Source organism: Lagenorhynchus albirostris, chromosome 1 (genome assembly GCF_949774975.1).
Source record: "Lagenorhynchus albirostris chromosome 1, mLagAlb1.1, whole genome shotgun sequence".
Taxonomy (NCBI): Eukaryota; Metazoa; Chordata; class Mammalia; order Artiodactyla; family Delphinidae; genus Lagenorhynchus; species Lagenorhynchus albirostris.
The window spans coordinates 166,174-190,257 of NC_083095.1; the positions used below are offsets into that span (position 1 = coordinate 166,174).

Sequence of the window (24,084 nt, forward strand, 5' to 3'; positions counted from 1 at the left end):
CACCTCGTGCTCTCCACCTGCCTTTTTTCTGTAGAAACAATTTAGCCAAAGAATAACTTTAATCTGAGAAGTGAGCAATTGCAGAAAGAAAGGAAAACTCTCCAATAAGACTAAATAGTAATAGTTTTGTCATTAAGCAAATAAAGGACTTTTAGTTCCTCCTCAAGGGCTATAGATAATATTCTTGTCCATGTCCCCTGAGCCGTCTTACAGATACTGAAACTCCCACCAGGAGGAAGAAGTTAACTCCATGATGACCAGACTGTAGCCATGACATAAGCTGCCACAATTGCAAGAACTGGCCTCAAAGAAATGGGAACAAACCGACCCTGGACCTGAAGATTAACTCTACTTAAAACAATCAAGAGGAGGCTGATCAGACCACCACATGACCAACTGCAAGACGACTGTCACAGCTGACTCTGCCGTTTCTGCCCGTAGCCCCTCCTTCCGCCTATAAAAGCCCTTTCCCACAGATGCTCAGTGCGGGGTGGCCTTTGGAGAGAAGTCTGTCCCCCACCCCCGGGTGCAGGCAGCCAAAATAAAGCAAACTTTCCTTTCACCAACTTTGTCTCTTTATTGGCCTTTCAGGTCCCAGCAGCCGGACCCTGCTTTCCTTTGCAGAGGGACACTCTTATCACCAGGCATGGGGAATTCAAGCCTGGAAGCCTCTATGAACAAACCTTGTTCCTTCTTTTTTTTTTTTTTTTTTTTTTTTGCGGTACACTGGTGTCTCACTGCTGTGGCCTCTCCCGCTGCAGAGCACAGGCTCCGGACGCGCAGGCTCAGCGGCCATGGCTCACGGGCCCAGCCTCTCCGCGGCATGTGGGATCTTCCCAGACTGGGGCACGAACCTGTGACCCCTGCATCGGCAGGCGGACTCTCAACCACTGCGCCACCAGGGAAGCCCAGAGCTCCGTTTTGTTAAGGGGCCCCAGGGTGACTTCTTATCTTGGCAGGACCTGTTCTGAGGAGTGGCTGGAATCTTTGCATTATTGTCATCTTGTCTAGAAGACTGCTGTGTTCTAGAGAGAACAAACTAAACAAGTTGGTTAAAAGAAGGCAGGGGTCAAAGATCAGTAAAAGAATTATTGTAACCAGGGGCCCAAGTAGGAGTAAGAACCAGGTTATGTTTCAGAACATTTTTTGATGGTGGTCCAGGTAGTGTCAGCGCTTGGGTTACCCTGTCCAAAGTTAGAATGACCATATCGTAACAATAAATTTTACCCGTGACGGATCTCAGTTTATGAATGATCGTAACTCGAAACATTCAATGGATTTAGCAACGATTGAAAACACAATCAATACCTTGAATTTTTATTATTGATTTTAATTTATTTTGCCCCAGAGAAGAGTTTGACAATTACAATTTCAGTAACACATTTCCATAATTTTGACTTATAGCTCTTAAAATTTAGATACCACGTTGTTTCATAACAAATGTTTTATCTACATCCCTCACATTTGAAACTGGATTCCAAGTGGATCTAGAAGACGTAATGTGAGGATAGCGAATGTCTCTACATTCAGTAACATCTAAGGCAACAAACCTAACATCACATGAGGACGCCGCTGATTTCCAAGTATAGTTCCTGCTTCTTCATTGCTCAATGTTTCCAGCAAAGGTACAAAATGACCTAAACCATCTGGTCTCAATGTTCCTGAAGTCCACACCTCAATCTGAGCTTATACCCTCAAGATTTTATAAGGGAAAACACAGAGACCATCAGAAGGACCTGTCCACGTGGCCCCCATGAACCCACCACCATCAGCCCTTCTCCCTCCCATCACGATGGTCAGGCCCTTTTGCTGTGACCATCACTGGTAACCTGCAGAGCAATATGACTTAAGTCTCCCCACTTCATTTCCCATCACCCACTCGGCATCTCTAATGGATATTCCCTCCAGCATTACCATATGATCTGGTCTCCAGACATAATTCCTTCCAATTAGCTCCACAAAGGAAAAATAACATTTTTTTAGTCCGGGTGCCCTAACACATTTTTCCTAGAGTTAAATAGACCCTAACAACACATCCCCACCCACTGAAACATAAAGACACTTGTTATATATCCTTCTATGTTAACATGAATTTGGCTGGATCTCCTCTAATCCACCAGCTCATGAAGGGCAGCTCAGATGCTGGGGCATCTGTACAAATGCAGGCCCTTCTTCCACCTGCTGAATAATGGGCCCACCTGGTTCTAGGTTTTAGATGCCATCCCTTCCGCTCCCCTATCCCACAGCGTATCAGTTCAATTTTCAGGTCCTGACAACAGGGTCCAGACTTGTCCTGTGATTCTTGCCCATATCACTGTGGTTGGCTCTCCTATTATCAATATTCAAGGAGGCAGATTCTTTAGAATTTAATTTGCTCTGCAAATATTATTGCAAAAGCTAGAAGAAGTATAGTACTCTGTTCATGAAATTGTATGGAGTAAATATCTTCTCATAGACAGCAGGCTCGACATCAGTCAGTGTACAGGTGAAATCACTGGGCTGAGGGAGAGCTGACCTGCCCCAGACCCACAGGTGTGACCTCTCAGGGCAGGAGTGGAGCCAGGGCTACATGTACAGGGTGTCAGTCAGAGATGGAGACTCACATTGGTCTTTCTGGTTCCCAGGAGAGATAACATCACTGATGACACTCATGTCAACATTCAGCACCCCTGGCAACCCCACTATAAATTTCAGACATACCATTACCATCGTGATCCCCAGTTTACATCCTTGCAGACTGAAATGCAGATGGTGAGGCCACATCCTCAGTGCCCACAGTGAGATGCGATGGAGCTGTGCTCTGCTCTCCAGCACCACTTACTGATGTGACCTCAGGCACAGTCCCAGGACTCACTGACCCAGGGACTCGGGAGAGCTGCTCTCAGGTGGACTTTTCAATGGAACCTGCTTCCTGAGGTGAGGACTTTCCTTTCAACATGACACCCTCATACTCTGCAAGCCATTCACTGTGAAGGTTTACTTCCAAGAATCATGCATGTTCTCTCACCCAGTGCAGTGGGAACTGTGTTCCCTGAGCTCCAATGTCACTGGCTGTGACAGAGTTACAAATGAACACTTCTAGAAGGAGTGAGTCTGTGCACTGTGACCAGGTCACCTGCCCAGCAGGTTGGAGTCCTGAGGAGCTTCCAGGAGCTGTCTGTTATAGGCCTTGCTAGCCCTGGGGATTCCTCAACGTCCACCCGCAAGGAAGGGGCCCTGAAGCTCATGGTGTTCCTGCAGACACTCAGTTGTGCACAGGAAACAGGCAGGTCAGGCTACAGGCCATGTCAGCAGTGCTGGGATCCATGACCATCTCAGCAAGAATGACTACCTTATCCACAAAATACACTGTGTGTTTAGTTGTTAAGAGTAAATCCACCTCCAGAGCAAGTCTTGATAATATTTAAACTGTTTCAGGTGAAGAAATGTTCACCCAAGTTAAGGGACACACGAAATCCATTGTGAATTATGATAAACATTAAATTTTACCTGACTTTGTCTGAATTCAATGTCATTATTACATGTATGGTTTCTCTCAAATACTTGCGCATCCAGGATATAAACATGAGGTAATGCAGAAAGGAAAAAACAAGGGTCTGTGTCTGACATCTTGGAGGACCCTGAATGTGTGATGGGTATTTATGTGAAATATATACATCCACGGGATTAAAGTCTATTCCCCAAATCTGCCGTTAATCCTTGAGCACAGCTGACTTCCTGACTAGCCCTTCAGCATCATTTCATTCCTGGACACAGAGTCCCCCAGGCATATTGAGGGGACCCCAGGTGGGGCTGAGTTCTCTGAGGGCACAGTCAGCATCCTCCTCAGGTGGAGCCCCAGAGACTGGGACCTCCCTTCACTACTTTCCGATTTTTATAGACTGGTCCCTCCCATATGCAAACATCCCCTTATGTCACAAGGTAAAAACAAAGTACCAGTTCACTTAAATTCGGGTTTCTCCTCATGCTTGAAGAGAATTTCTGGGCTTCAGGAATCTCATCTGCAAGAAGATGAATCCACTGTGGTTCTTCCTCTTCCTGGTGTCAGCTCCCAGAGGTGAGTGTCTCAGGGATTCAGACGTGAACACGTGGGGAAGCTGCATCTGAGCCCATGAGTCACCGTGGTTCTCTCTGTCCACAGGTGTCCTGTCGCAGGTGCAGCTGCAGGAGTCGGGACCCAGCCTGGTGAAGCCCTCACAGACCCTCTCCCTCACCTGCACTGTCTCTGGATTCTCATTAACCAGCTATTATGTAGCCTGGGTCCGGCAGGCTCCAGGAAAGGGGCTGGAGTGGGTTGGGGTGATATATGGTGGTGGTGGAAGCACAGATTATAACCCAACTCTTAAGTCCCGGCTCAGCATCACCAGGGACACCTCCAAGAGCCAAGTCTACTTATCGCTGAGCAGCCTGACAACTGAGGACACAGCCGTGTATTACTGTGCGAAAGACACAGTGAGGGGAAGTCAGTGTGAGCCCAGACACAAACCTCCCTGCACGGATGCCCGTTACCACCAGGGGTCGCACAGGACCCAACAAGTACAGGGCTGTGACCTGCAGTAGGTGCATATATGGGCTGGGAGGGAATTCGTGTTAGAACCTGTGCTTTCCTCTTCCTGCCCAGGAGCTCCACCAGAGACCCTGTTCTGTATCCTAATGTTTCATTGTTGTGGATTATGAAGTGTCTAGAAAGTTTTGTGTGCATGTACATATTTGCTTAATTTTTATTTTTATTATAGTTGTGTATATATATATATTCATTTGCACAGACACATTTAATACTCAAGATTTTCAATTTCAGCCTGAAGTTCGTGAAACTTGTAAATATCCTGAGAGTGCACATGAGACTTTTAAACAGTATTAATTGTTGTTTTGCTTTTGTAGATGTGGAAGGAAGAGACACACCGTCTTGCTTTCAGGCAACCTGCACAAGCATTCTGAATTCTGCAGCAGGCAGTGTTATAGACTCTAACGCTAGAGTGCTCCAATACTGCACATGCAATTATCCTCGTTATTCACAGATTCCAAATCTGCAAATTCACCTACTTCTAGCTTTTATGAGCACCACATAATAAATACTGTCAATTTTGTGGTCATTCACGGACATTAAGAATGTGGCCGGTTGTTTGAATCAGGCAACACACATGCGCGCGCGCACACACACACACACACACACACACACACACACACACACATTCCCAGCTGAGGTCAGTCAAGGTGATGCTCTCTTTTCTTGTTTCAACTCCCATCCTGTAATTGAGCACTTTCTGGGGTCAAATTAGTGCCATGCTTTTCACATTTCTGTGATTCTTGGCAATTGTTTAAAGTAGTCCCAGGCATACAGCTGAGGAACAGTCTAGTGTCCCTACGCACAAACAGCTGTGAGTGGACTTAGGGAAAATATACATGAGACATCAGCTTCATTCAGGCATGATTACATGGCCATGGGCTGTGGGATTGATATTCATGTATCCAATATAAATCTCATGCAGAACATGTAGACAAAACTCACTGCTGCATATGGGATGCAGTTTTGGAAACTTGGCCTTATTCCAAATACAGTATTTCAAGTGGGGGCTTATGGCCAAGAAGAGGGTGGGGTGGAGTGGACTGGAAATTATTCAGAGAAGAAATACAGGCTAAGGGAGACCTTAAGCTGTATTTACATAGACTCAAAAGGATTCTTGCTAAAGGGAGACCAGGGTGGTCAGATACCGTGCGGGTGATAGGAGGTTTGATGGCTTAGATCAAATACTGCGGGTGATCAGGGTTCAAGGGTAGGGGATTCTCATTATTCTCACTTAGCAGGGCTGTTGACAAAATCTAGCCATGCACATATAAACACAGAAGCCCACAGGTCAAGACTACTTGAGAAGAGAATTGCAAGGAGCCTGTTGCCTAAGGGGTGGTCAGGGGTCTTTGTCACACTTAAGAAGAGGAATAATGAACACACAAGTAAACCAGGGATGCACACAGACACACAGAGAAAAGACCATCTGAGGACTCAGTGAGAAGACGTCCATCTGCAAGCAAAGGAGAAAGGACTGAGAAGGACCCAAACCTGCTGACACCGTGACCTTAGACTTCTTGCCTCCAGGCCTGAGAGGAATCCATTGCTGTTGTTTAATCCACCCAGTCTGTTATTCTGTAATGGCCACACTAGCCAACGAGTACACCTATAATATAGACGCAGATAGACATATATGGAAATGTAAGTATCGTATTGGAAAAGAAACATCACCCATTCTTCAGAGGTGACATGAAGCGGTGTCCACCCTGGATCTCAGCCAGCACCCTCCTCCACAGCCCTAGAGAAGGACCAGCCGGGACCATCTTTATATGGAGACATGCTTCCACCTGCACATCACACCCAGGCTCAAGGGGAAAGCACAGCACCTGTGCTACTCAGAGTCAGGGTTCTCATCTTCACTGACATAAGTCTCTGAAAGTCAAAGCATTGATCAAAATGAACATGAAAATCTTCTGGTCATTCCTTCTATTGCGGGAATCCCTCAGCTGTGAGCATCTCCTGGGTCTGAGGAAGGTGGAGTTATGGGGTGACATCTGTGAAGTGGGTGTCTCCTTGTTTCTACTTCCCCAGGTGTCGTGTGCCAGGTGCTGGTGCAGGAATCGGGCCCAGGACTATGGAAGATCCTCTCCCTTACCAGCTCAGTCTCTGGATTCTCCATCACAAACAGTGCTGGCTGCTGGGACTGGATCCCTCAGCCCCCAGGGAAAGGGCTGTGGTGACTGGGGTGCTTTGGTTCTGGGAATAGCACAGCATACAAGATGTCTCTCCAGAAATGACTCTCCACCTCCAGAGACAGCTCACAAATTCAGTTTTCCCTGCAGCTCAGCTCCGTGATGACCTAGGACTCAGCCCTGTGTTACTGTCCCAGTTGGTTCAGTGAGAAGTCAGGGTGAGTCCAGACACGACCCTCCCTGCAGGGGTCGTTCCAACCACCAAGGGGCGCTCAGGGTCATCTGGAAACAAGAGGACCCATTTCAGGGCAGGTGCAGAGGATGGGATGGAGGGATTTTCTCTCAGAAGCTGTGGTTTCTCCACTGGATCATTGCCGTCCTTGAAAGCCTCATCCACAATGATTCCAGGGAACTTTCTTGTCTCTAAACTTGAGACTTTTTCATGGAGTCAGGCTTGTCTGTCTTTCCCCATCTATCTTAGGAAGAGCCACACAGAAATATTTCTCCAAGAGACCTTTATTTGAAGGTAGGTCACTACTTTCTGTTAATAGTTGTCAAGTTTTTAATCGTTTAATGACATCAATAATTTTTACTGTTGAACTTTAAATCTGCTTTCCGCCATCAGATGGATTTCCAATTCCTCTCATCCTGACAATCTCTCCAGTCCTGTCTGATGTAATTCCTTTCACTTGAATAGAATGAGTCATGTTGATATTCGGAAATTGATGTCCATACAGCACTGCAGGCATTTTCTGCTCAGGGGACCTTTGGAAATGTCGGGACACAGGCTGGGCTGTAACATGTAGGCTGTGTTGCCTGCACCTTGTTATCTAGTGTGGTGATTGATAATAGATATTTAGATAAAATAGAGAGATAGATAAAAGGGAACAGAAACAGGTATATCATCATCGTCTGGAAAATAACCATAAAAACTGACTACATAACCCATATTTAGCGAGTGGTAAAGGCTCGAAGGTGTAAAGATGATACAAGCACCCGTATGAAGTTATTTGAACAAACATAAATATTCAAACAAATTTGGTAAATACTTTTCTAGCGCACTCCTCAATCCCATGGTCAGTGTCTGGTTTTCTCTCTAAGAAATTGACAACTATTCCAATTGGCGGCCACTGGCATCCTTCCAGCAAGCGGATGAGGGGCCTTTCGCTCTACATCATCCCCAATCTTTGAATTGCTTATTATTTTGCCTTTAACTGTTGTAATAAGTGAATAGCATTATTTCATCGTCGTGTTATTTTATGTTTCCTTAATGAAGAATCCTTTTAAAACATTTATCTCTTCTATGCGGAAGTATCTTCAGATCACTGCCACAGTGTACATTATCTTCATTATTTGTTGCTGTTGTTGAGCTGTTAATTTGCTGTATATTCATGATACAAGTCCATATAAATATGATACTAGAAAGCACATTCTCCAAGTCTGTGCCTAATTCCCTTCTCAGTGAAGTTATTGTTACTGTTGCTGTTGTTGGTTTCAGGACAGAAATTTTAATGGATACAGAAAAAATACAAATTGATTTTACGAATGATGTTTGGGATATTATACCTAAAAATTCATCATGAAACTCAAGGACACTCTTTAATTTCTATCACATCCCTACGCCAGGCCTCATTCTGGGATGGAGGGTTAAGTGCACCTTCTTGACGGGAGCATGACCATGATGAGGTTCCTGAAGTTATTCCTTATGGGAGATTTATCCTACCTTCCCCATTAGATATATTTATTCCATCTCTTTATATAAGTATGAATCAAGATACTTGTTTCAGAACTTGTGTTAAGGTTATATACTACGGCATTTTCCTTGCTTCTGTAATTGTTACAGCTTGTCAGCCATGAGGAGCTCTTTCAGATTGTCTCCTGTATCCCCTTTACGGGCCCCCATCCGTTGGTGTGAACACTTCCTTACTCTCTGGTGCCACAAGAATCTGCAGGATAAGCATGTGTATTCTCTTCTGTGGCCCTGGAATTAGCCAGGCCTCACATGAGTCGTGGATCCTTTTGTCGAGAATAGCATTAGCAACCTGAAGGGTGGGTATTAGGACACTAATGCTGGTGTCCTGTCCACTGGCGGCATTGCCTCTAGACCCATAAGCTAATACACCTTGGAAATATGTCTGTGTGCTCTACCCCATGTATATACACACACGTCTGCAACTATCTCTGTATCTCACCTTCTGACCTGTGTGAAGGTAAAAGTGAGATCATTCTTACATCTCTGATCCTAGTGCAACATCACTTGGGGAAATCCAGGCTTTCCCCCTTGCTTGTCTGTTACTTTCCATCCAACAGTGAGATGCCTGGCTCCACCGATGCCATCCTGCTACTAATTGTCCAATTCCACATGCACAGTAGTAACAGAATTCTTAGCCGGATTCCTGATGAAAATACCGTTATCCACCAGGTTCCTGTGCTTACATGCAGTGCTTACAACTTAGCCTTCAGACACCACACATTTCCAAGTGACCTGGGTCAAAACCTATTTTTCCACCTTCTTCAGACATGTTAATTGTTAATGTTGATTGTTTACATGTTAATGTTACATGTTGCATGTTAATGCAAATGTTTACATGTTAATTGTTGATGTTAATTGTTAACATGTTAATCAACATGTTAATATGTTAATTCAAAAATTCACTAAAATATTAGGTGTCATCTATACAGTGTGCATCGTTCCATCCTTGAGTCTCTGACTTATAGATGAAATTTATATTTATATTCAATAAGGTTCACTCTTTCTCCTATTACTATATATATTTTGACAAGTTCATAGTGCAATGTTTCCACCACCACAATTTCATAGAGAAGAATTTCACTATCCTTTAATATTGCCCATGTTTCACATATCAAACATCTTCTCCCCAATTCCTGCTAAATGCTCATCTGCTTGCTTTATATATAGACTGAAGTTTTCCCAAATGTGAAATAGGTGAAATCGAAAGTTTTCAGACCGAATTTTTAAATAGCAATATGCATTTAGGATTCCCTCATGTCCTTTCATGGTATAATAGTTTAATATTTAAATTGCTGAAAACAATTCCACAGCATGGATACATCACGCATTGTTTATGTACTAATTTATGGAAGAACGTATTTGTTGCTTGCATTTTTTCTCAGTTGTAAATGAAGAGACCACAATAATTCATGGGCAGTCGATGATGCAGCTCTAAGTTTCAAGTCAGTTATGTAAATATTACGAGCATGACTTCTGGGGTCTTACATTAAGCTCTGTCTAGGTGTGTGAGTGACTGCATGGAGGATGGGCTCTGATGCAGAGACCACTCAGCTGACCCAGGCATCGTGCTGAAAGGATGTCAGAGCCCAAGCAATGTCCACACGAGGTGGACACAAGGCCCAGCCCTCAGACCCGTCTGAGCCCCCAGCCTACAGTCAGGGTCACCCTCCCTTACACGTGAGTGTGCATCATAGGAGCAGGTCCTGTAGCTGAACTTGAGCCTTGCACAGCGACCCTGCATGGGGCAGGATGGGCTTCTCCTCCAGGCCCTCCCTAAGCAGAGACGGTGAACAAAGTAAAGAGCTGCTGTCAGTAGAAACTGTCAGGGGTTGTGGCAGGGTTTTGTCCGTCAGTCAGCACCTGGAACATAATTATTCATTCCCCCGTGTGATCCTATTCCATATGTGGTAAGTATATGGCACAGTGGGACTGGATGAGGGGTCAAAGGCCACACTGTGAGCGGAGATGCTATGAAACAGTGCAGATCCAAGTCCAGGGCCAAGGTCCTCCCCAGGATGCAGGAGGACCTAACAGCTCAGGCAGGAATCCTGCGCTGTCCCAGGTAGGAAGACACACCTGTGTGGATAGCCAGGTAACACCATCTGACTCACACTTTAGCAGGACCACGCTGACACTGGCGAGGTAGTTACTTAGGAGACGTTGGGACACTATTACACCCTAACCACACTTGACCTCAAAGCATCCATTTCTAGTTTAATCTTGTAGTAGTTTTTGTTCCATTCAGCAGCCTATGGCAGCATTAACAATCTTAATCTTTGTTATTCTGTGAGCACTTGTCTCTCTTCAAGATTTAAATTTGCTGCTGTCTTCGTTCTATAATTATCTGATAAATTGGTGAGATTTTGATAATGTGCAACTTGCCCCATTTTGAGGCTGTTTTAAGAACATTAAATAAGAAGCATTTTCTCAGCTTCTCATCTCTCTGCGTATCCAAGACGAGTATCAGCTTTATCGTAACACCCAGAAACTGGAAAGAGTTCCAATATCACACATCAGCTTAATAAATAAGCCAATCATGCTATGATCATTCTTTAAATGCAACCTGTTATTAAAACCAGGATTCTTGGTACACACTAAAACATGAGAGTATTCACAAATATTTGGACAGAGTAAAATAAGCCATAACAATAAATATATATATATATATTTTGTTTTGAACTTATGTTATGTTCCGATTTTTATAAATTCTAGAAAATGAAAAGTAACCTGAAGTAACAAGGGAAGATCAACGGTGATGTGGGGACAGGATGGAAGATAAGAAGGGACAGGAAGGCGGAAACCCAGAAACTACTGAAAATAATGAGAGGAATTGATTTGTTCTCTCCTGATAATGCTTATGCCTCCGTCAGTATTCATCACAGTGTTCATTCCGAGTGTGTGCGCTTTGTTACATGTCAAGAACCTCATTAAAGTAATTACAAATGAAGAAATGCATGACTTGGGAGGGAAGGAGTGAAGGGAAGATACTGAAACATAAGAGACTCTTGAAAATACTTCTCATCAACACTGATCCCCCCCATATATTTTAGGTAAACACGAGAAGAGAGCAAAGTCATCATGACCTTATTACAGGAGGGGGATCTGCGAAACTCACCCGGAAACTCCAACTCTGTCCTCTAGTAGGTTCCAGGGAGTAGCCTGGCCCAGAGCTCAGGAGCAGATGCTGGATCTAACGGTCACCCCATGTTTCTCCTTGGACACTACACACACCCTCCATTCCTCTGGGTGTAGTTTACACCTCTAACATGAGGGTAACAATGACAGCTACATGACGGGATGTGAGTGCATATGTAAGATGACATATGGGTCCAAAGGGTTTACTCTGGAACAATCACACAATGAAAGTTATATTTCCCAGTTGCTATCAACACCACAAAACCCAAGACTCTCACACCTGCTCTGAGACCCTGCCCTTTCTGAGGACATTCAACGACATAGCCTCTTATATACTAGAAGGTCATGCAAATAGGGTCCTTCCTCTGCTGATATAAAGCAGCCCCAGCCCTGACGCTGCAGCTCTGGGAGAGGAGCTCCAGCCTGGGATTTCCACGTGCTCCATTCGGGGTTCCGGAAAGAATACTCACCATGGACTTTGGGCTGAGCTGGGTTGTCCTTGTGGCTATTTTACAAGGTAATTTATAGAGAGCAAGAGACACTGAGGATGTGAGTGGATGTGAGTGAGGGAATCAGTGGATGTGTGACAATCTCCTGACCAGGATGTCTCTGTGTTTGCAGGTGTCCAGTGTGAGGTGCAGCTGGTGGAGTCTGGGGGAGGCTTGGTGAAGCCTGGGGCGTCTCTGAGACTTTCCTGTGCCGCCTCTGGATTTACTTTTGATGATTATGCCATGAGCTGGGTCCGCCAGGCTCCAGGGAAGGGGCTGGAGTGGATCTCAGCTATTAGTTATAGTGGTAGTTACACAAACTATGCAGACTCTGTGAAGGGCCGATTCACCATCTCCAGAGACAACTCCAAGAACACGCTGTATCTGCAAATGAACAGCCTGAGATCTGAGGACACTGCCGTGTATTACTGTGCGAAAGATACACAGTGAGAGGAAGTCAGTGTGAGCCCAGACACAAACCTCCTTGCAGGGAGACAGGAGGGGGGATGCAGGGTGCACTCAGGACATACAGCTGGGTGTTTCAGCCCCAGGAGCAGGTGCAGATGGTAGTTAAGGGCTGCTTTCCTCTAAGGGTCTGGGGTTTCCTCTCCATATACCAGTTTTCCCTGGGGAACCTCTCTGTACTCATCCATGGTTCTTGACTTACACATTCAGTCTCTCAATTACAAAGACTTTTCGAAATAGGAGAATAAGTGACATATATGAAAGGCAGAGACTCAAAGTTATATATTCAGGTTTTCCCTTGTCTAACTCTTGTCTAAATAGACCCGTTTCAAAACTATCCCAACAGATGTATAAAGAGTTAAACAGATTCTTCCTTCCTCATTATGATATCTCAGCCCTGCCCTACTGTAGACCAGCTGTCCCTGCCAGGATGCTGCCTGTTGACTTGCCTGCTAACCTCTTGCATGAGAAGCATAAGTGCGCTGAGCAGCCCCGGATCCTCAGGGGGTCGCTGGGAAAGATGCCAGTTAGAGGGGACGTGGGTGGGGGTGTTTCTACATGTGCTCCTTGCTATATAGAATCCCTATATGCTTATATAAGACCTGCATCCTCTTCTACTGTGCAGTTCATTTTATGTCAAATATTCATCATCAAAGCTATTACCAATAGACACATATGTAGTTGGTTGGGATAGTTTACAGTCAGGTGGATAATAACATGAATTTTCACAAGCTGCTGAAAAGAAATCTATTCTCTTTCCTTCAACCCAGCATCTTAGGTGAGCACTAAAACGCAGGAAAGTCCCACAGCTTCTCATTCCACGAAGAGTCCTGCAGACCTACAGGCAGGCCCACGTCTGTCCAGCCACCTTTGCAGGGGAGGCCAGGTCCAGGGTGGAAAAGCCCAGGCCTTGACAGGACGTCTCACTGTGTCCTGATGTGTGCTCTCCAGCACATCACGTGCCTATTCCAGGCTGCAGTTTAGCTTCACATCTGTAGGATTCAAGTGTCTCGTTACCTACATCACATGCTTGGTGTGCATATGTAGAAACAAAATAATAAAAGAGGCCCTGAGTGTTGGGGTCCAGGGTAGGCCACCGGAAAATATGCCTCAAAGTGACTTAAGACAGAGCCAGTGCAGAGGGACATGCTGATTTTCCTCCGTGTCTTCCCGAAGCGAGAAATAAACCTCCCATGTGAAAGGTGCTCTCCCCACATCTATGCATGGAAATGAAATCGTCCTTCACCTCATGCTTTCCACCAGCCTTTGTTCTGTGGAAAAATATTTAGCCAAAGAATAAGTTTAATCAGAGAAGCGAGCAAATGCAAAAAGAAGGGAAAACTGTCCAACAAGACTAAATAATAATAGTTTGCTAGTTAAGCAAATCAAGGACCTTTAGTTCCTCCTCAAGGGCTGCAGATAATATTCTTGTCCATGTCCCATGATCCGTCTTATAGATACTGAAACTCCCACCAGGAGGAAGAAGTTAACTGCATGATGACCAGACTGTAGCCATGACATAAGCTGCCACAATTGCAAGAACTGGCCTCAAAGAAATGGGAACAAACCGACCCTGGACCTGATTAACTCTACTTAAAACAATCAAGAGGAGGCTGATCAGACCACCACATGACCAACTGCAAGATGACTGTCACAGCTGACTCTGCCGTTTCTGCCCGTAGCCCCTCCTTCCACCTATAAAAGCCCTTTCCCACAGATGCTCAGTGCGGGGTGGCCTTTGGAGAGAAGTCTGTCCCCCACCCCCGGGTGCAGCCAAAATAAAGCAAACTTTCCTTTCTACCAACTTTGCCTCTTTATTGGCTTTTCAGGACCGAGCAGCCGGACCCTGCTTTCCTTTGCAGAGGGACACTCTTATCACCAGGCATGGGGAATTCAGGCCTGGAAGCGTCTATGAACAAAACTTATTCTTTTTTTAATGCACTAGCCACCCCCATACTCTGCTTAGGTTCTTCACTAATTTAGCACCCAAAGCACACATTTCCTCCTTCTACCAGTTCCTCACAAATATTGCATCTTTGTCTAAATATATAAAAGCTGCCTGCTTTGGTCCCTTCTGGGTCCATTTCTATGGCACGTCCATGCCTATGGTTAAAATGGTTTTCTTTTCTCCTGTTCATCTGTCTTTGTTAGTTTTATTATCAGTGCAGCCTCAGGAACTCAAGAGGGGCAGAGGAGGGCATTTCCCTCCTGACAAGTCCAGGTTATCTTCTGTTCAGCCTCACGCTGTACAACCTCTTAGGAACCTCAGTTCTCACGGCCACTGTCACTCTGCTGACATCACCTTGCCAGGTGTGTTCTTCTGGCATCTCCTTTCTGCATTTCCATCTCACCATTCGATATTTCTTCCAAATAGGTGTGAGATTTCAGTGTCCATTGTCTGGATGTACACAGTTTATTAGTCATACCCTATGAAAGGACATCTTGGTCTTTTCCAAATTGTGGCAAATATGAATAAAGCTAAGTAAGTATCACGTGCAGGGTTTTCTCTGGACTAAAATCTTATTGTCTTTCAGATACATACCAAGGAGCACTACTGCTTCTGAAACATAGATACGGGTATGTTTAGTATTGCAGGAAGCCCCCAAAATGTCTCCCAAGGTGCACCCCATTCTGCATCCCCACGAGCTGTGAATGGACCCCCTGCTGCTTCACATCCTGCAGGTGTTTAATGTTCTCAGAGTCCTGATCTGATCCACTCTTGTAAGTTTTCAGGGATATGTCCTTGTTTAGAATGCCACTTCCCTGTGACATATGTTCTCCCACAGCTTTATTTGCGAACTCTTTGTCTTTTTGGTCAGGTGTCTGTTAAGGGTTTTAGCCCACTTTTTAATCCTTTTGTTTCTTTCTTATTGTTGAGTTTAAGGCTTCTTGGTACATATTAGATAACAATCAGATATACTAGATATGTCTTTTGTAAATAATTTCTGCCAATCTGTAGTTTGCCTCTGGATAAATTTTAAATGTATTTCTTTTTGCTTCTAAATTATTACTTGTTATGTTTCTATTACAATGAAAAGTGAAGTTAAACTTTCACTTCCTAAGCCATGGGAACTTCATGTGGGAACATGTCACAGTACACTCAAAACCTCTTTCAGATACCACAAGGAGGGAATGGGAAAACAGAGGCGGGACTTCTTCAGAGATGCTCCTCTGGAAAAGTAGAAATGTACCAACGTACCCTCCTTCCTGTGCTGCTGGTGAGAACTGTGCTGCGTGTCCACAGAGACACAGATCCTTGATGAGAGAGTGAGATTTCGTCAGTTAGATTGACCATTTTCTAACAATAAATTTTATCCGTGATGGATCTCAGTTTATGAATGATTGTAACTTGAATAATTCAATGGATTTAGCAAAGGTTGAAACAAAATCAATACCTTGAATTATTATTATTAATTTTAATTTATGTTGCCCCAGAGAAGAGTTTGACATTTACAATTTCAGTAACACATTTCCATTACTTTGACTTATACTTCTTAAATTTTAGATACCTTGTTGTTTCATAATAAATATTTCATCTGCATCCCTTACATTTGAAGCTGGATTCCAAGTGGACCTAGAAGATGAAATGTGAGGACAGCGAATGTCTCTACAGTCAGTAACATCTAAGACAACTAATTTAATATCACACGAGGGCATTGCTGATTTCCAAGTATAGCTCCTGCTTCTTCTTTTCTCAGCGATTCCAACAAACATACTAAATGACCTAAACCATCTGTCCTCAATGTTCCTGAAGTCCACACCTCATTCTGAGCTTATACTCTCAAGATTTTACAAGGGAAAACACAGAGACCATCAGAAGGACCTGTCCAAGTGGTCCCCATGAACCCACCACCACCAGCCCTTCTCCCTCCTATCACGATGGTCAGGCCTTCTTGCTGTGACCATCACTGGTAACCTTCAAAGCCAGATGAGTGAAATCTCCCCACTTCTTTTTCCCATCACCCACTGGGCATCTCTAATGGATATTCCCTCCAGCATTATCATATGATCTGGTCTCCAGACTTAATGGACCCCAATTATCTCTAGAAAGGAAAAATAACTTTTTTTAGTTCTTGTGACCTAACACATTTTTCCTAGGGATAAATCGACCCTAACAACACGTCTCCACCCACTGAAACATAAAGACACCTGCTATATATCCTTCTATGTTAACATGAATTTGGCTGGATCTCCACTAATCCACCAGCTCAAGAAGGGCAGGTCAGACGCTGGGGCATCTGTACAAATGCAGGACCTTCGTCCATCTGGTGAATAATGGGCCCACCTGGTTCTAGGTTTTAGATGCCATCCCTTCCGCTCCCCTATCCCACAGCGTATCAGCTCCATATTCAGGTCCTGACAACAGGGTCCAGACTTGTCCTGTGATTCTTGCCCATATTACTTTGGTTGGCTCTCCAATTATCAACATTCAAGCAGGCAGATTATTTAGTATTTAATTTACTCTGCAAATATTATTGGAAAAGCTAGAAGAAGTATCGTACTGTGTTCATGAAATAGTATGGAGTAAATATCTTCTCACAGACAGCAGGCTCGACATCAGTCAGTGTACAGGTGATATCACTGGGCTGAGGGAGAGCTGACGTGCCCCAGACCCACAGGTGTGACCTCTCAGGGCAGGAGTGGAGCCAGGGCTACATGTACAGGGTGTCAGCCAGGGATGGGGCCTCACATTGGTCTTTCTGGTTCCCAGGAGAAGTAACATCACTGATGACACTCATGTCAACATCCAACACCCCTGGCAACCTCACTATAAAGTTCAGACATCCCATTACCATCGTGATCCCGAATTTGCATCCTTGCACTGAAATGCAGATGGTGAGGCCACACCCTCAGTGCCCACAGCGAGATGCGATGGAGCTGTGCTCTGCTCTCCACACCATTTACTTAAATGACCTCAGGCACAGTCCCAGGACTCACTGACCCAGGGACTCTGGAGAGCTGCTCTCACGTGGACTTTTTAAGGGAACCTGCTTCCTGAAGTGGGAGCTTTCCTCTGACCATGATACCCTCATACTCTGCAAGCCTATCACTGTTAAGGTTTACTTCTAAGAATCATGCATGTTCTCTCACCCAGTGCAGTGGGAAATGTGTTCCCTGAGCTCCGATGTCACTGGCTGTGACAGAGTTAGAAATGAACACTTCTAGAAGGAGTGAGTCTGTGCACTGTGACCAGGTCACCTGCCCAGCATGTTGGAGTCCTGAGGAGCTTCCAGGAGCTGTCTGTTATAGGCCTTGCTAGCCCTGGGGATTCCTCAACGTCCACCCGCAAGGAAGGAGCCCTGAAGCTCACGGTGTTCCTGAAGACACTCAGTTGTGCACAGGAAACAGGCAGGTCAGGCTACTGGCCATGTCAGCAGTGCTGGGATCCATGACCATCTCAGCAAGAATGACTACCTTGTCCACAAAATACACTGTGTGTTTAGTTGTTAAGAGTAAATCCACCTCCAGAGCAACTCTTGATAATATTTAAACTGTTTCAGGTGAAGAAATGTTCACCCAAGTTAAGGGACACACGAAATCCGTTGTGAATTATGATAAACATTAAATTTTACCTGACTTTGTCTGAATTCAATGTCATTATTACATGTATGGTTTCTCTCAAATACTTGCACATCCAGGAAATAAACAGGAGGTAATGCAGAAAGGAAAAAACAAGGGTCTGTGTCTGACATCTTGGAGGACCCTGAATGTGTGATGGGTATTTATGTGAAATATATACATCCATGGGATTAGAGTCTATTCCCCAAATCTGCCGTTAATCCTTGAGCACAGCTCATTTCCTGACTATCCCTTCAGCATCATTTCATTCCTGGACACAGAGTCCCCCAGGCATAGGGAGGGGACCCCAGGTGGGACCTGAGTTCTCTGAGGGCACAGTCAGCACCCTCCTCAGGTGGAGCCCCAGAGACTGGGACCTCCCTTCACTACCTTCTGCTTTTTATAGACTGGTCCCTCCCATATGCAAACATACCCTTATGTCACAAGGTAAAAATCAAAGTACCACTTCATTTAAATTCGGGTTTCTCCTCATGCTTGAAGAGAGTTTCTGGGCTTCAGGAATCTCATCTGCAAGAAGATGAATCCACTGTGGTTCTTCCTCTTCCTGGTGTCAGCTCCCAGAGGTGAGTGTCTCAGGGATTCAGATGTGAACACTTGGGGAAGCTGCATCTGAGCCCATGAGTCACCGTGGTTCTCTCTGTCCACAGGTGTCCTGTCGCAGGTGCAGCTGCAGGAGTCGGGACCCAGCCTGGTGAAGCCCTCACAGACCCTCTCCCTCACCTGCACTGTCTCTGGATTCTCTTTAACCAGCTATGGTGTAGCCTGGGTCCGACAGCCTCCAGGAAAGGGGCTGGAATGGGTTGGTGTGATGGGTTACAGTGGAAGCGCATATTATAACCCAACTCTTAAGTCCCGGCTCAGCATCACCAGGGACACCTCCAAGAGCCAAGTCTACTTATCGCTGAGCAGCCTGACAACTGAGGACACAGCCGTGTATTACTGTGCGAAAGACACAGTGAGGGGAAGTCAGTGTGAGCCCAGACACAAAGCTCCCTGCACGGAGGCCCGTTACCACCAGGGGTCGCACAGGACCCACCAAGTACAGGGCTGAGGCCTGCAGCAGGTGCAGATAGGGGCTGGGAGGGAATTCTTGGTAGAACCTGTGCTTTCCACTTCCTGCTCAGGACCTCCACCAGACACCCTCGTCTGTATCCTACTATTTCATTGTTGTGGATTATGTTGTGTCTAGAAAATTCTGTGTGCATGTACATATTTGCTTATTTTTATTTTTATTATAGTTAGAGATATATAAATACATCTATATCTATACATACACGCACACATATAGTATACAGGAATTAAGGTTGGTTTTCATGTCTTTAGTTTTCTTTTTCACAAACGAGCTCAGTACAACCCTGAGCCACGCCGTAACGTTCAGTGTGAGACTGATGTTTGTGAAACTGGTAAATATCCGGAGAAGGCACATGAGACTTTTAAACATTATTAATTTTTGTCCTCCTTTTGTACATGTGGAAGGAAGAGACACACCATCCTGCTTTCAGTCAACCTGCACAAGCAGGTTGAGTTCTGCAACATGCAGTGTTACAGACTCTAAGCCAGATCGCCCCAATTCTGCACATGCAATGATCCTCGTTATTCACAGATTACATATTTTCAAATTCAGCTACGTGCTAGCTTTTATTAGCACCCCAAAATTAATGCTGTCATTTTGTGATCGTTCACGGACATTTACAATGTGGCCGGTTCATTGAATCACCCAACACACACACACACACACACATTCTCAGCTGAGGTCAGTCAAGGTGATGCTCTCTTTCCTTCTTTCAATTCCCCTCCTGTAATTGAGCACTTTTTGGGGTCAAATTAGTGCCATGCTTTTCACATTTCTGTGATTCTTGGCGATTGTTTAAAGTAGTCCCAGGCATAGGGCTGAGGGACAGTCTAGTGTCCCTATGCACAAATGGCTGTGAGTGGACTTAGGGAAAATATACATGAGACATCAGCTTCATTCAGTCATGCGTTATATGGCCATGGGTGGTGAAATGATACTCATGTCTCCAATATGCAGCTCACCCAAAACCTGAAGACAAAACTCGCTGCTGCATATGGGATGCAGCCTTGGAAACTTGCCTTAATTCCAAATACAGCCTGGCAAGTGGGGGCTTATGGCCAAGAAGGCGGTGGGGTGGAGTGGACTGGAAATTATTAAGAGAAGAAATACAAGCTAAGGGGATTCTGGTTACATAGCCTCAAAAGCATTCTTGCTAAAGGGAGACCAGGGTGATCAGATACCGTGTGGGTGATAGGAGCTTTGATGGCTTTGATCAAATACTGCGGGTGATCAGAATTCAAGGGTAAGGGATTCTCATAATTCTCACTTAGCAGGGCTCTTGACAAAACCTGGCCATGCACATATAAACACAGAAGCCCACAGGTCAAGACTAGTTGAGAAGAGAATTGCAAGGAGCCTGTTGTCTAAGGGGTGGTCAGGGGTCTTTGTCACACTTAAGAAGAGGAATAATGAACATACAAGTAAACCAGGGATGCACACAGACACACAGAGAAAAGACCATCTGAGGATTCAGTGAGAAGACGTCCATCTGCAAGCAAAGGAGAAAGGACTGAGAAGGACCCAAACCTGCTGACACCGTGACCTTAGACTTCTTGCCTCCAGACCTGAGAGGAATCCATTGCTGTTGTTTAATCCACCCAGTCTGTTATTCTGTAATGGCCACACTAGCCAACGAGTACACCTATAATATGGACGCAGATAGACATATATGGAAATGTAAGTATCGTATTGGAAAAGAAACATCACCCATTCTTCAGAGGTGACATGAAGCTGTGTCCACCCTGGATCTCAGCCAGCACCCTCCTCCACAGCCCTAGAGAAGGACCAGCCGGGACCATCTTTATATGGAGACATGCTTCCACCTGCACATCACACCCAGGCTCAAGGGGAAAGCACAGCACCTGTGCTACTCAGAGTCAGGGTTCTCATCGTCACCGACATAACTCTCTGAAAGTCAAAGCATTAATCAAAATGAACATGAAACTCTTCCTTCTCTTGCTGGCATCCCTCAGCTGTGAGCATCTCCTGGGTCTGAGGAAGGTGGAGTTACAGGGTGACATCTCTGAAGTGGGTGTCTCATTGTTTCTACTTCCCCAGGTGTCCTGTCCCAGGTGCTGGTGCAGGAATCGGGCCCAGGACTATTGAAGACCCTCTCCCTTACCCGCTCAGTCTCTGGATTCTCCATCACAAACAGTACTGACTGCTGGGACTGGAACCCTCAGCCCCCAGGGAAAGGGCTGGGGTGACTAGGGTGCTTTGGGTTTCGGAATAGCACAGCATACAAGATGTCTCTCCAGAAATGACTCTCCACCTCCAGAGACACCTCACAAATTCAGTTTTCCCTGCAGCTCAGCTCCGTGATGACCTAGGACACAGCCCTGCGTTACTGTCCCAGGAGTTTCAGTGAGAAGTCAGGGTGAGTCTAGACACGACTCTCCCTGCAGGGGCCTCTCCAACCACCAGGGGGCGCGCAGGGTCATCAGGAAACAAGAGGACCCAATTCAGGGCAGATGCAGATGTCATGGAGTGATTTTCTCTTAAAGCTGTGGTTTCTTCCCTGGTTCACTGCCGCCCTTGCAGTCTCCATCCGTAATAATTCCAGGGAGAGACTTCCCTGGTGGCCCAGTGGGTGGTAAGACTCTGAGCTCCCAATGCAGGGGGCCCGTGTTCAATCCCTGGTTGGGTAAATAAATCCCACATGTATGTCACAACAAATAGTTCGCATGCCACAACTAAGAAACAATGATTCCAGGGAAATTTCTTGTCCCTAAACTTGAGACTTTTTCATGGAGTCAGGCTTGTCTGTCTTTCCCCATCTATCTTAGGAAGAGCCACACAGAAATATTTCTCCATGACACCTTTATTTGAAGATTAGGTCACTACTTTGTGTTATTAGTTGTCAAGTTCTTAATCGTTTAATGACAAATAATTTTTACTGTTGAACTTTACATCTGCTTTCCAGCATCAGATGGATTTCCAATTCCTCTCATCCTGAAAACCTCTCCAGTCCTGTCTGATGCAATGCCTTTCACTTGAATAGAATGAGTCATGTTGATATTCGGAAATTGATGTCCATACAGCACTGCAGTCATTTTCTCCTCAGAGGACATTTTGAAATGTTGGGACACAGGTTGGGCTGTAACATGTGGGCTGTGTTGCCTGCACCTTGTTATCTAGTGTGGAGATTGATAGTAGATAATTAGATAAAATACTGAGATAGATAAAAGGGAACAGAAACAGGTATATCATCATCGTCTGGAAAATAACCATAAAAACTGACTACATAACCCATTTTTAGGGAGTGGTAAAGGCTGGAAGCTGTAAGATGATACAAGCACCCGTATGAAGTTATTTGAACAAACATAAATATTCAAACAAATTTGGTAAATACTTTTCCAGCGCACTCCTCAATCCCATGGTGAGTGTCTGGTTTTCTCTCTGAGAAATTGACAAATATATTCCAATTGGCGGCCACTGGCATCCTTCCAGCAAGCGGATGAGGGCCTTTCACTCTACATCATCCCCAGTATTTGAATTGCTTATTATTTTGTGCTTTAACTGTTGTAATAAGTGAGTAGCAGTATCTCGTCATGGTGTTATTTTATGTTTCCTTAATGAAGAATCTTGTTCAAGCCTTTTATCTCTTCTTTGCGGAAGTATCTTCAGATCACTGGCACAGGGTTCATTATTTTCACTTTTTGTTACTGTTGTTGAGCTGTGAATTTGCTGTATATTCATGATACAAGTCCTTTATAAATATGATATTAGAGAGCACATTCTCCAAGTCTGTGCCTAATTCCCTTCTCAGTGAAGTTTTTGTTACTGTTACTGTTGTTGGTTTCAGGACAGAAATTTTAATGGATACAGAAAAAATACAAATTGATTTTACGAATGATGTTTGGGATATTATACCTAAAAATTCATCATGAAACTCAAGGACACTCTTTAATTTCTATCACATCTCTACGCCAGGCCTCATTCTGGGATGGAGGGTTAAGTGCACCTTCTTGAAGGGAGGATGACCATGATGAGATTCCTGAAGTTATTCCTTACGGGAGATTTATCCTACCTTCCCCATTAGATATATTTATTCCATCTCTTTATATAAGTATGATTCAAGATATTTGTTTCATGCCTTGTATTAAGGTTATATACTAAGGCATTCTCTTTGCTTCTGTAATTGTTACAGCTTGTCACCCATGAGGAGCTCTTTCAGATTGTCTCCTGTATCCCCTTTACGGGCACCCATCCATTGGTGTGAACACTTCCTTAATTTCTGGTGCCACAAGAATCTGCAGGATAAGCATGTGTATTCTCTTCTGTGGCCCTGGAATTAGCCAGGCCTCACATGAGTCGTGGATCCTTTTGTTGAGAATAGCATTAGCAACCTGAAGGGTAGGTATTAGGACACTAATGCTGGTGTCCTGTCCACTGGCGACGTTGCCTCTAGACGCATAAGCTAATAGACCTTGGAAATATGTCTGTGTGCTCTACCCCACGTATACACACACACGTCTGCAACTATCTCTGTATCTCACCTTCTGACCTGTGTGAAGGTAAAAGTGAGATCATTCTTACATCTCCGATCCTAGTGCAACATCACTTGGGGAAATCCAGGCTTTCCCCCTTGCTTGTCTGTTACTTTCCATCCAACAGTGAGATGCCTGGCTCCACCGATGCCATCCAGCTACTAGTTGTTCAATTCCACATGCACAGTAGTGACAGAATTCTTAGCCGGATTCCTGATGAAAATACCGTTATCCACCGGGTTCTAGTGCTTACATGCAGTGCTTACAACTTAGCCTTCAGACACCACACATTTCCAAGTGACCTGGGTCAAAACCTATTTTTCCACCTTCTTCAGACATGTTAATTGTTAATGTTGATTGTTTACATGTTAATGTTACATGTTGCATGTTAATGCAAATGTT

The 24,084-nt window shown here is 44.8% G+C and overlaps 3 gene segments (V, D, J or C); all 3 read left to right on the forward strand.

The window, feature by feature from the left end:
• Positions 1-4,011: 4,011 nt before the first annotated feature.
• Positions 4,012-8,811, forward strand: LOC132515275 (immunoglobulin heavy variable 4-59-like). The segment is given in 4 exon segments: positions 4,012-4,057; positions 4,142-4,438; positions 7,012-7,053; positions 8,804-8,811. Coding segments are annotated over 4 exon segments (393 nt in total).
• Positions 8,812-12,009: 3,198 nt separating this feature from the next.
• LOC132516593 (immunoglobulin heavy variable 3-23-like) lies at positions 12,010-12,525 on the forward strand. The segment is given in 2 exon segments: positions 12,010-12,104; positions 12,209-12,525. Coding segments are annotated over 2 exon segments (363 nt in total).
• A 6,100-nt stretch (positions 12,526-18,625) lies between these two features.
• On the forward strand, positions 18,626-19,171 carry LOC132515325 (immunoglobulin heavy variable 4-59-like). The segment is given in 2 exon segments: positions 18,626-18,683; positions 18,768-19,171. Coding segments are annotated over 2 exon segments (450 nt in total).
• Positions 19,172-24,084: the final 4,913 nt, after the last annotated feature.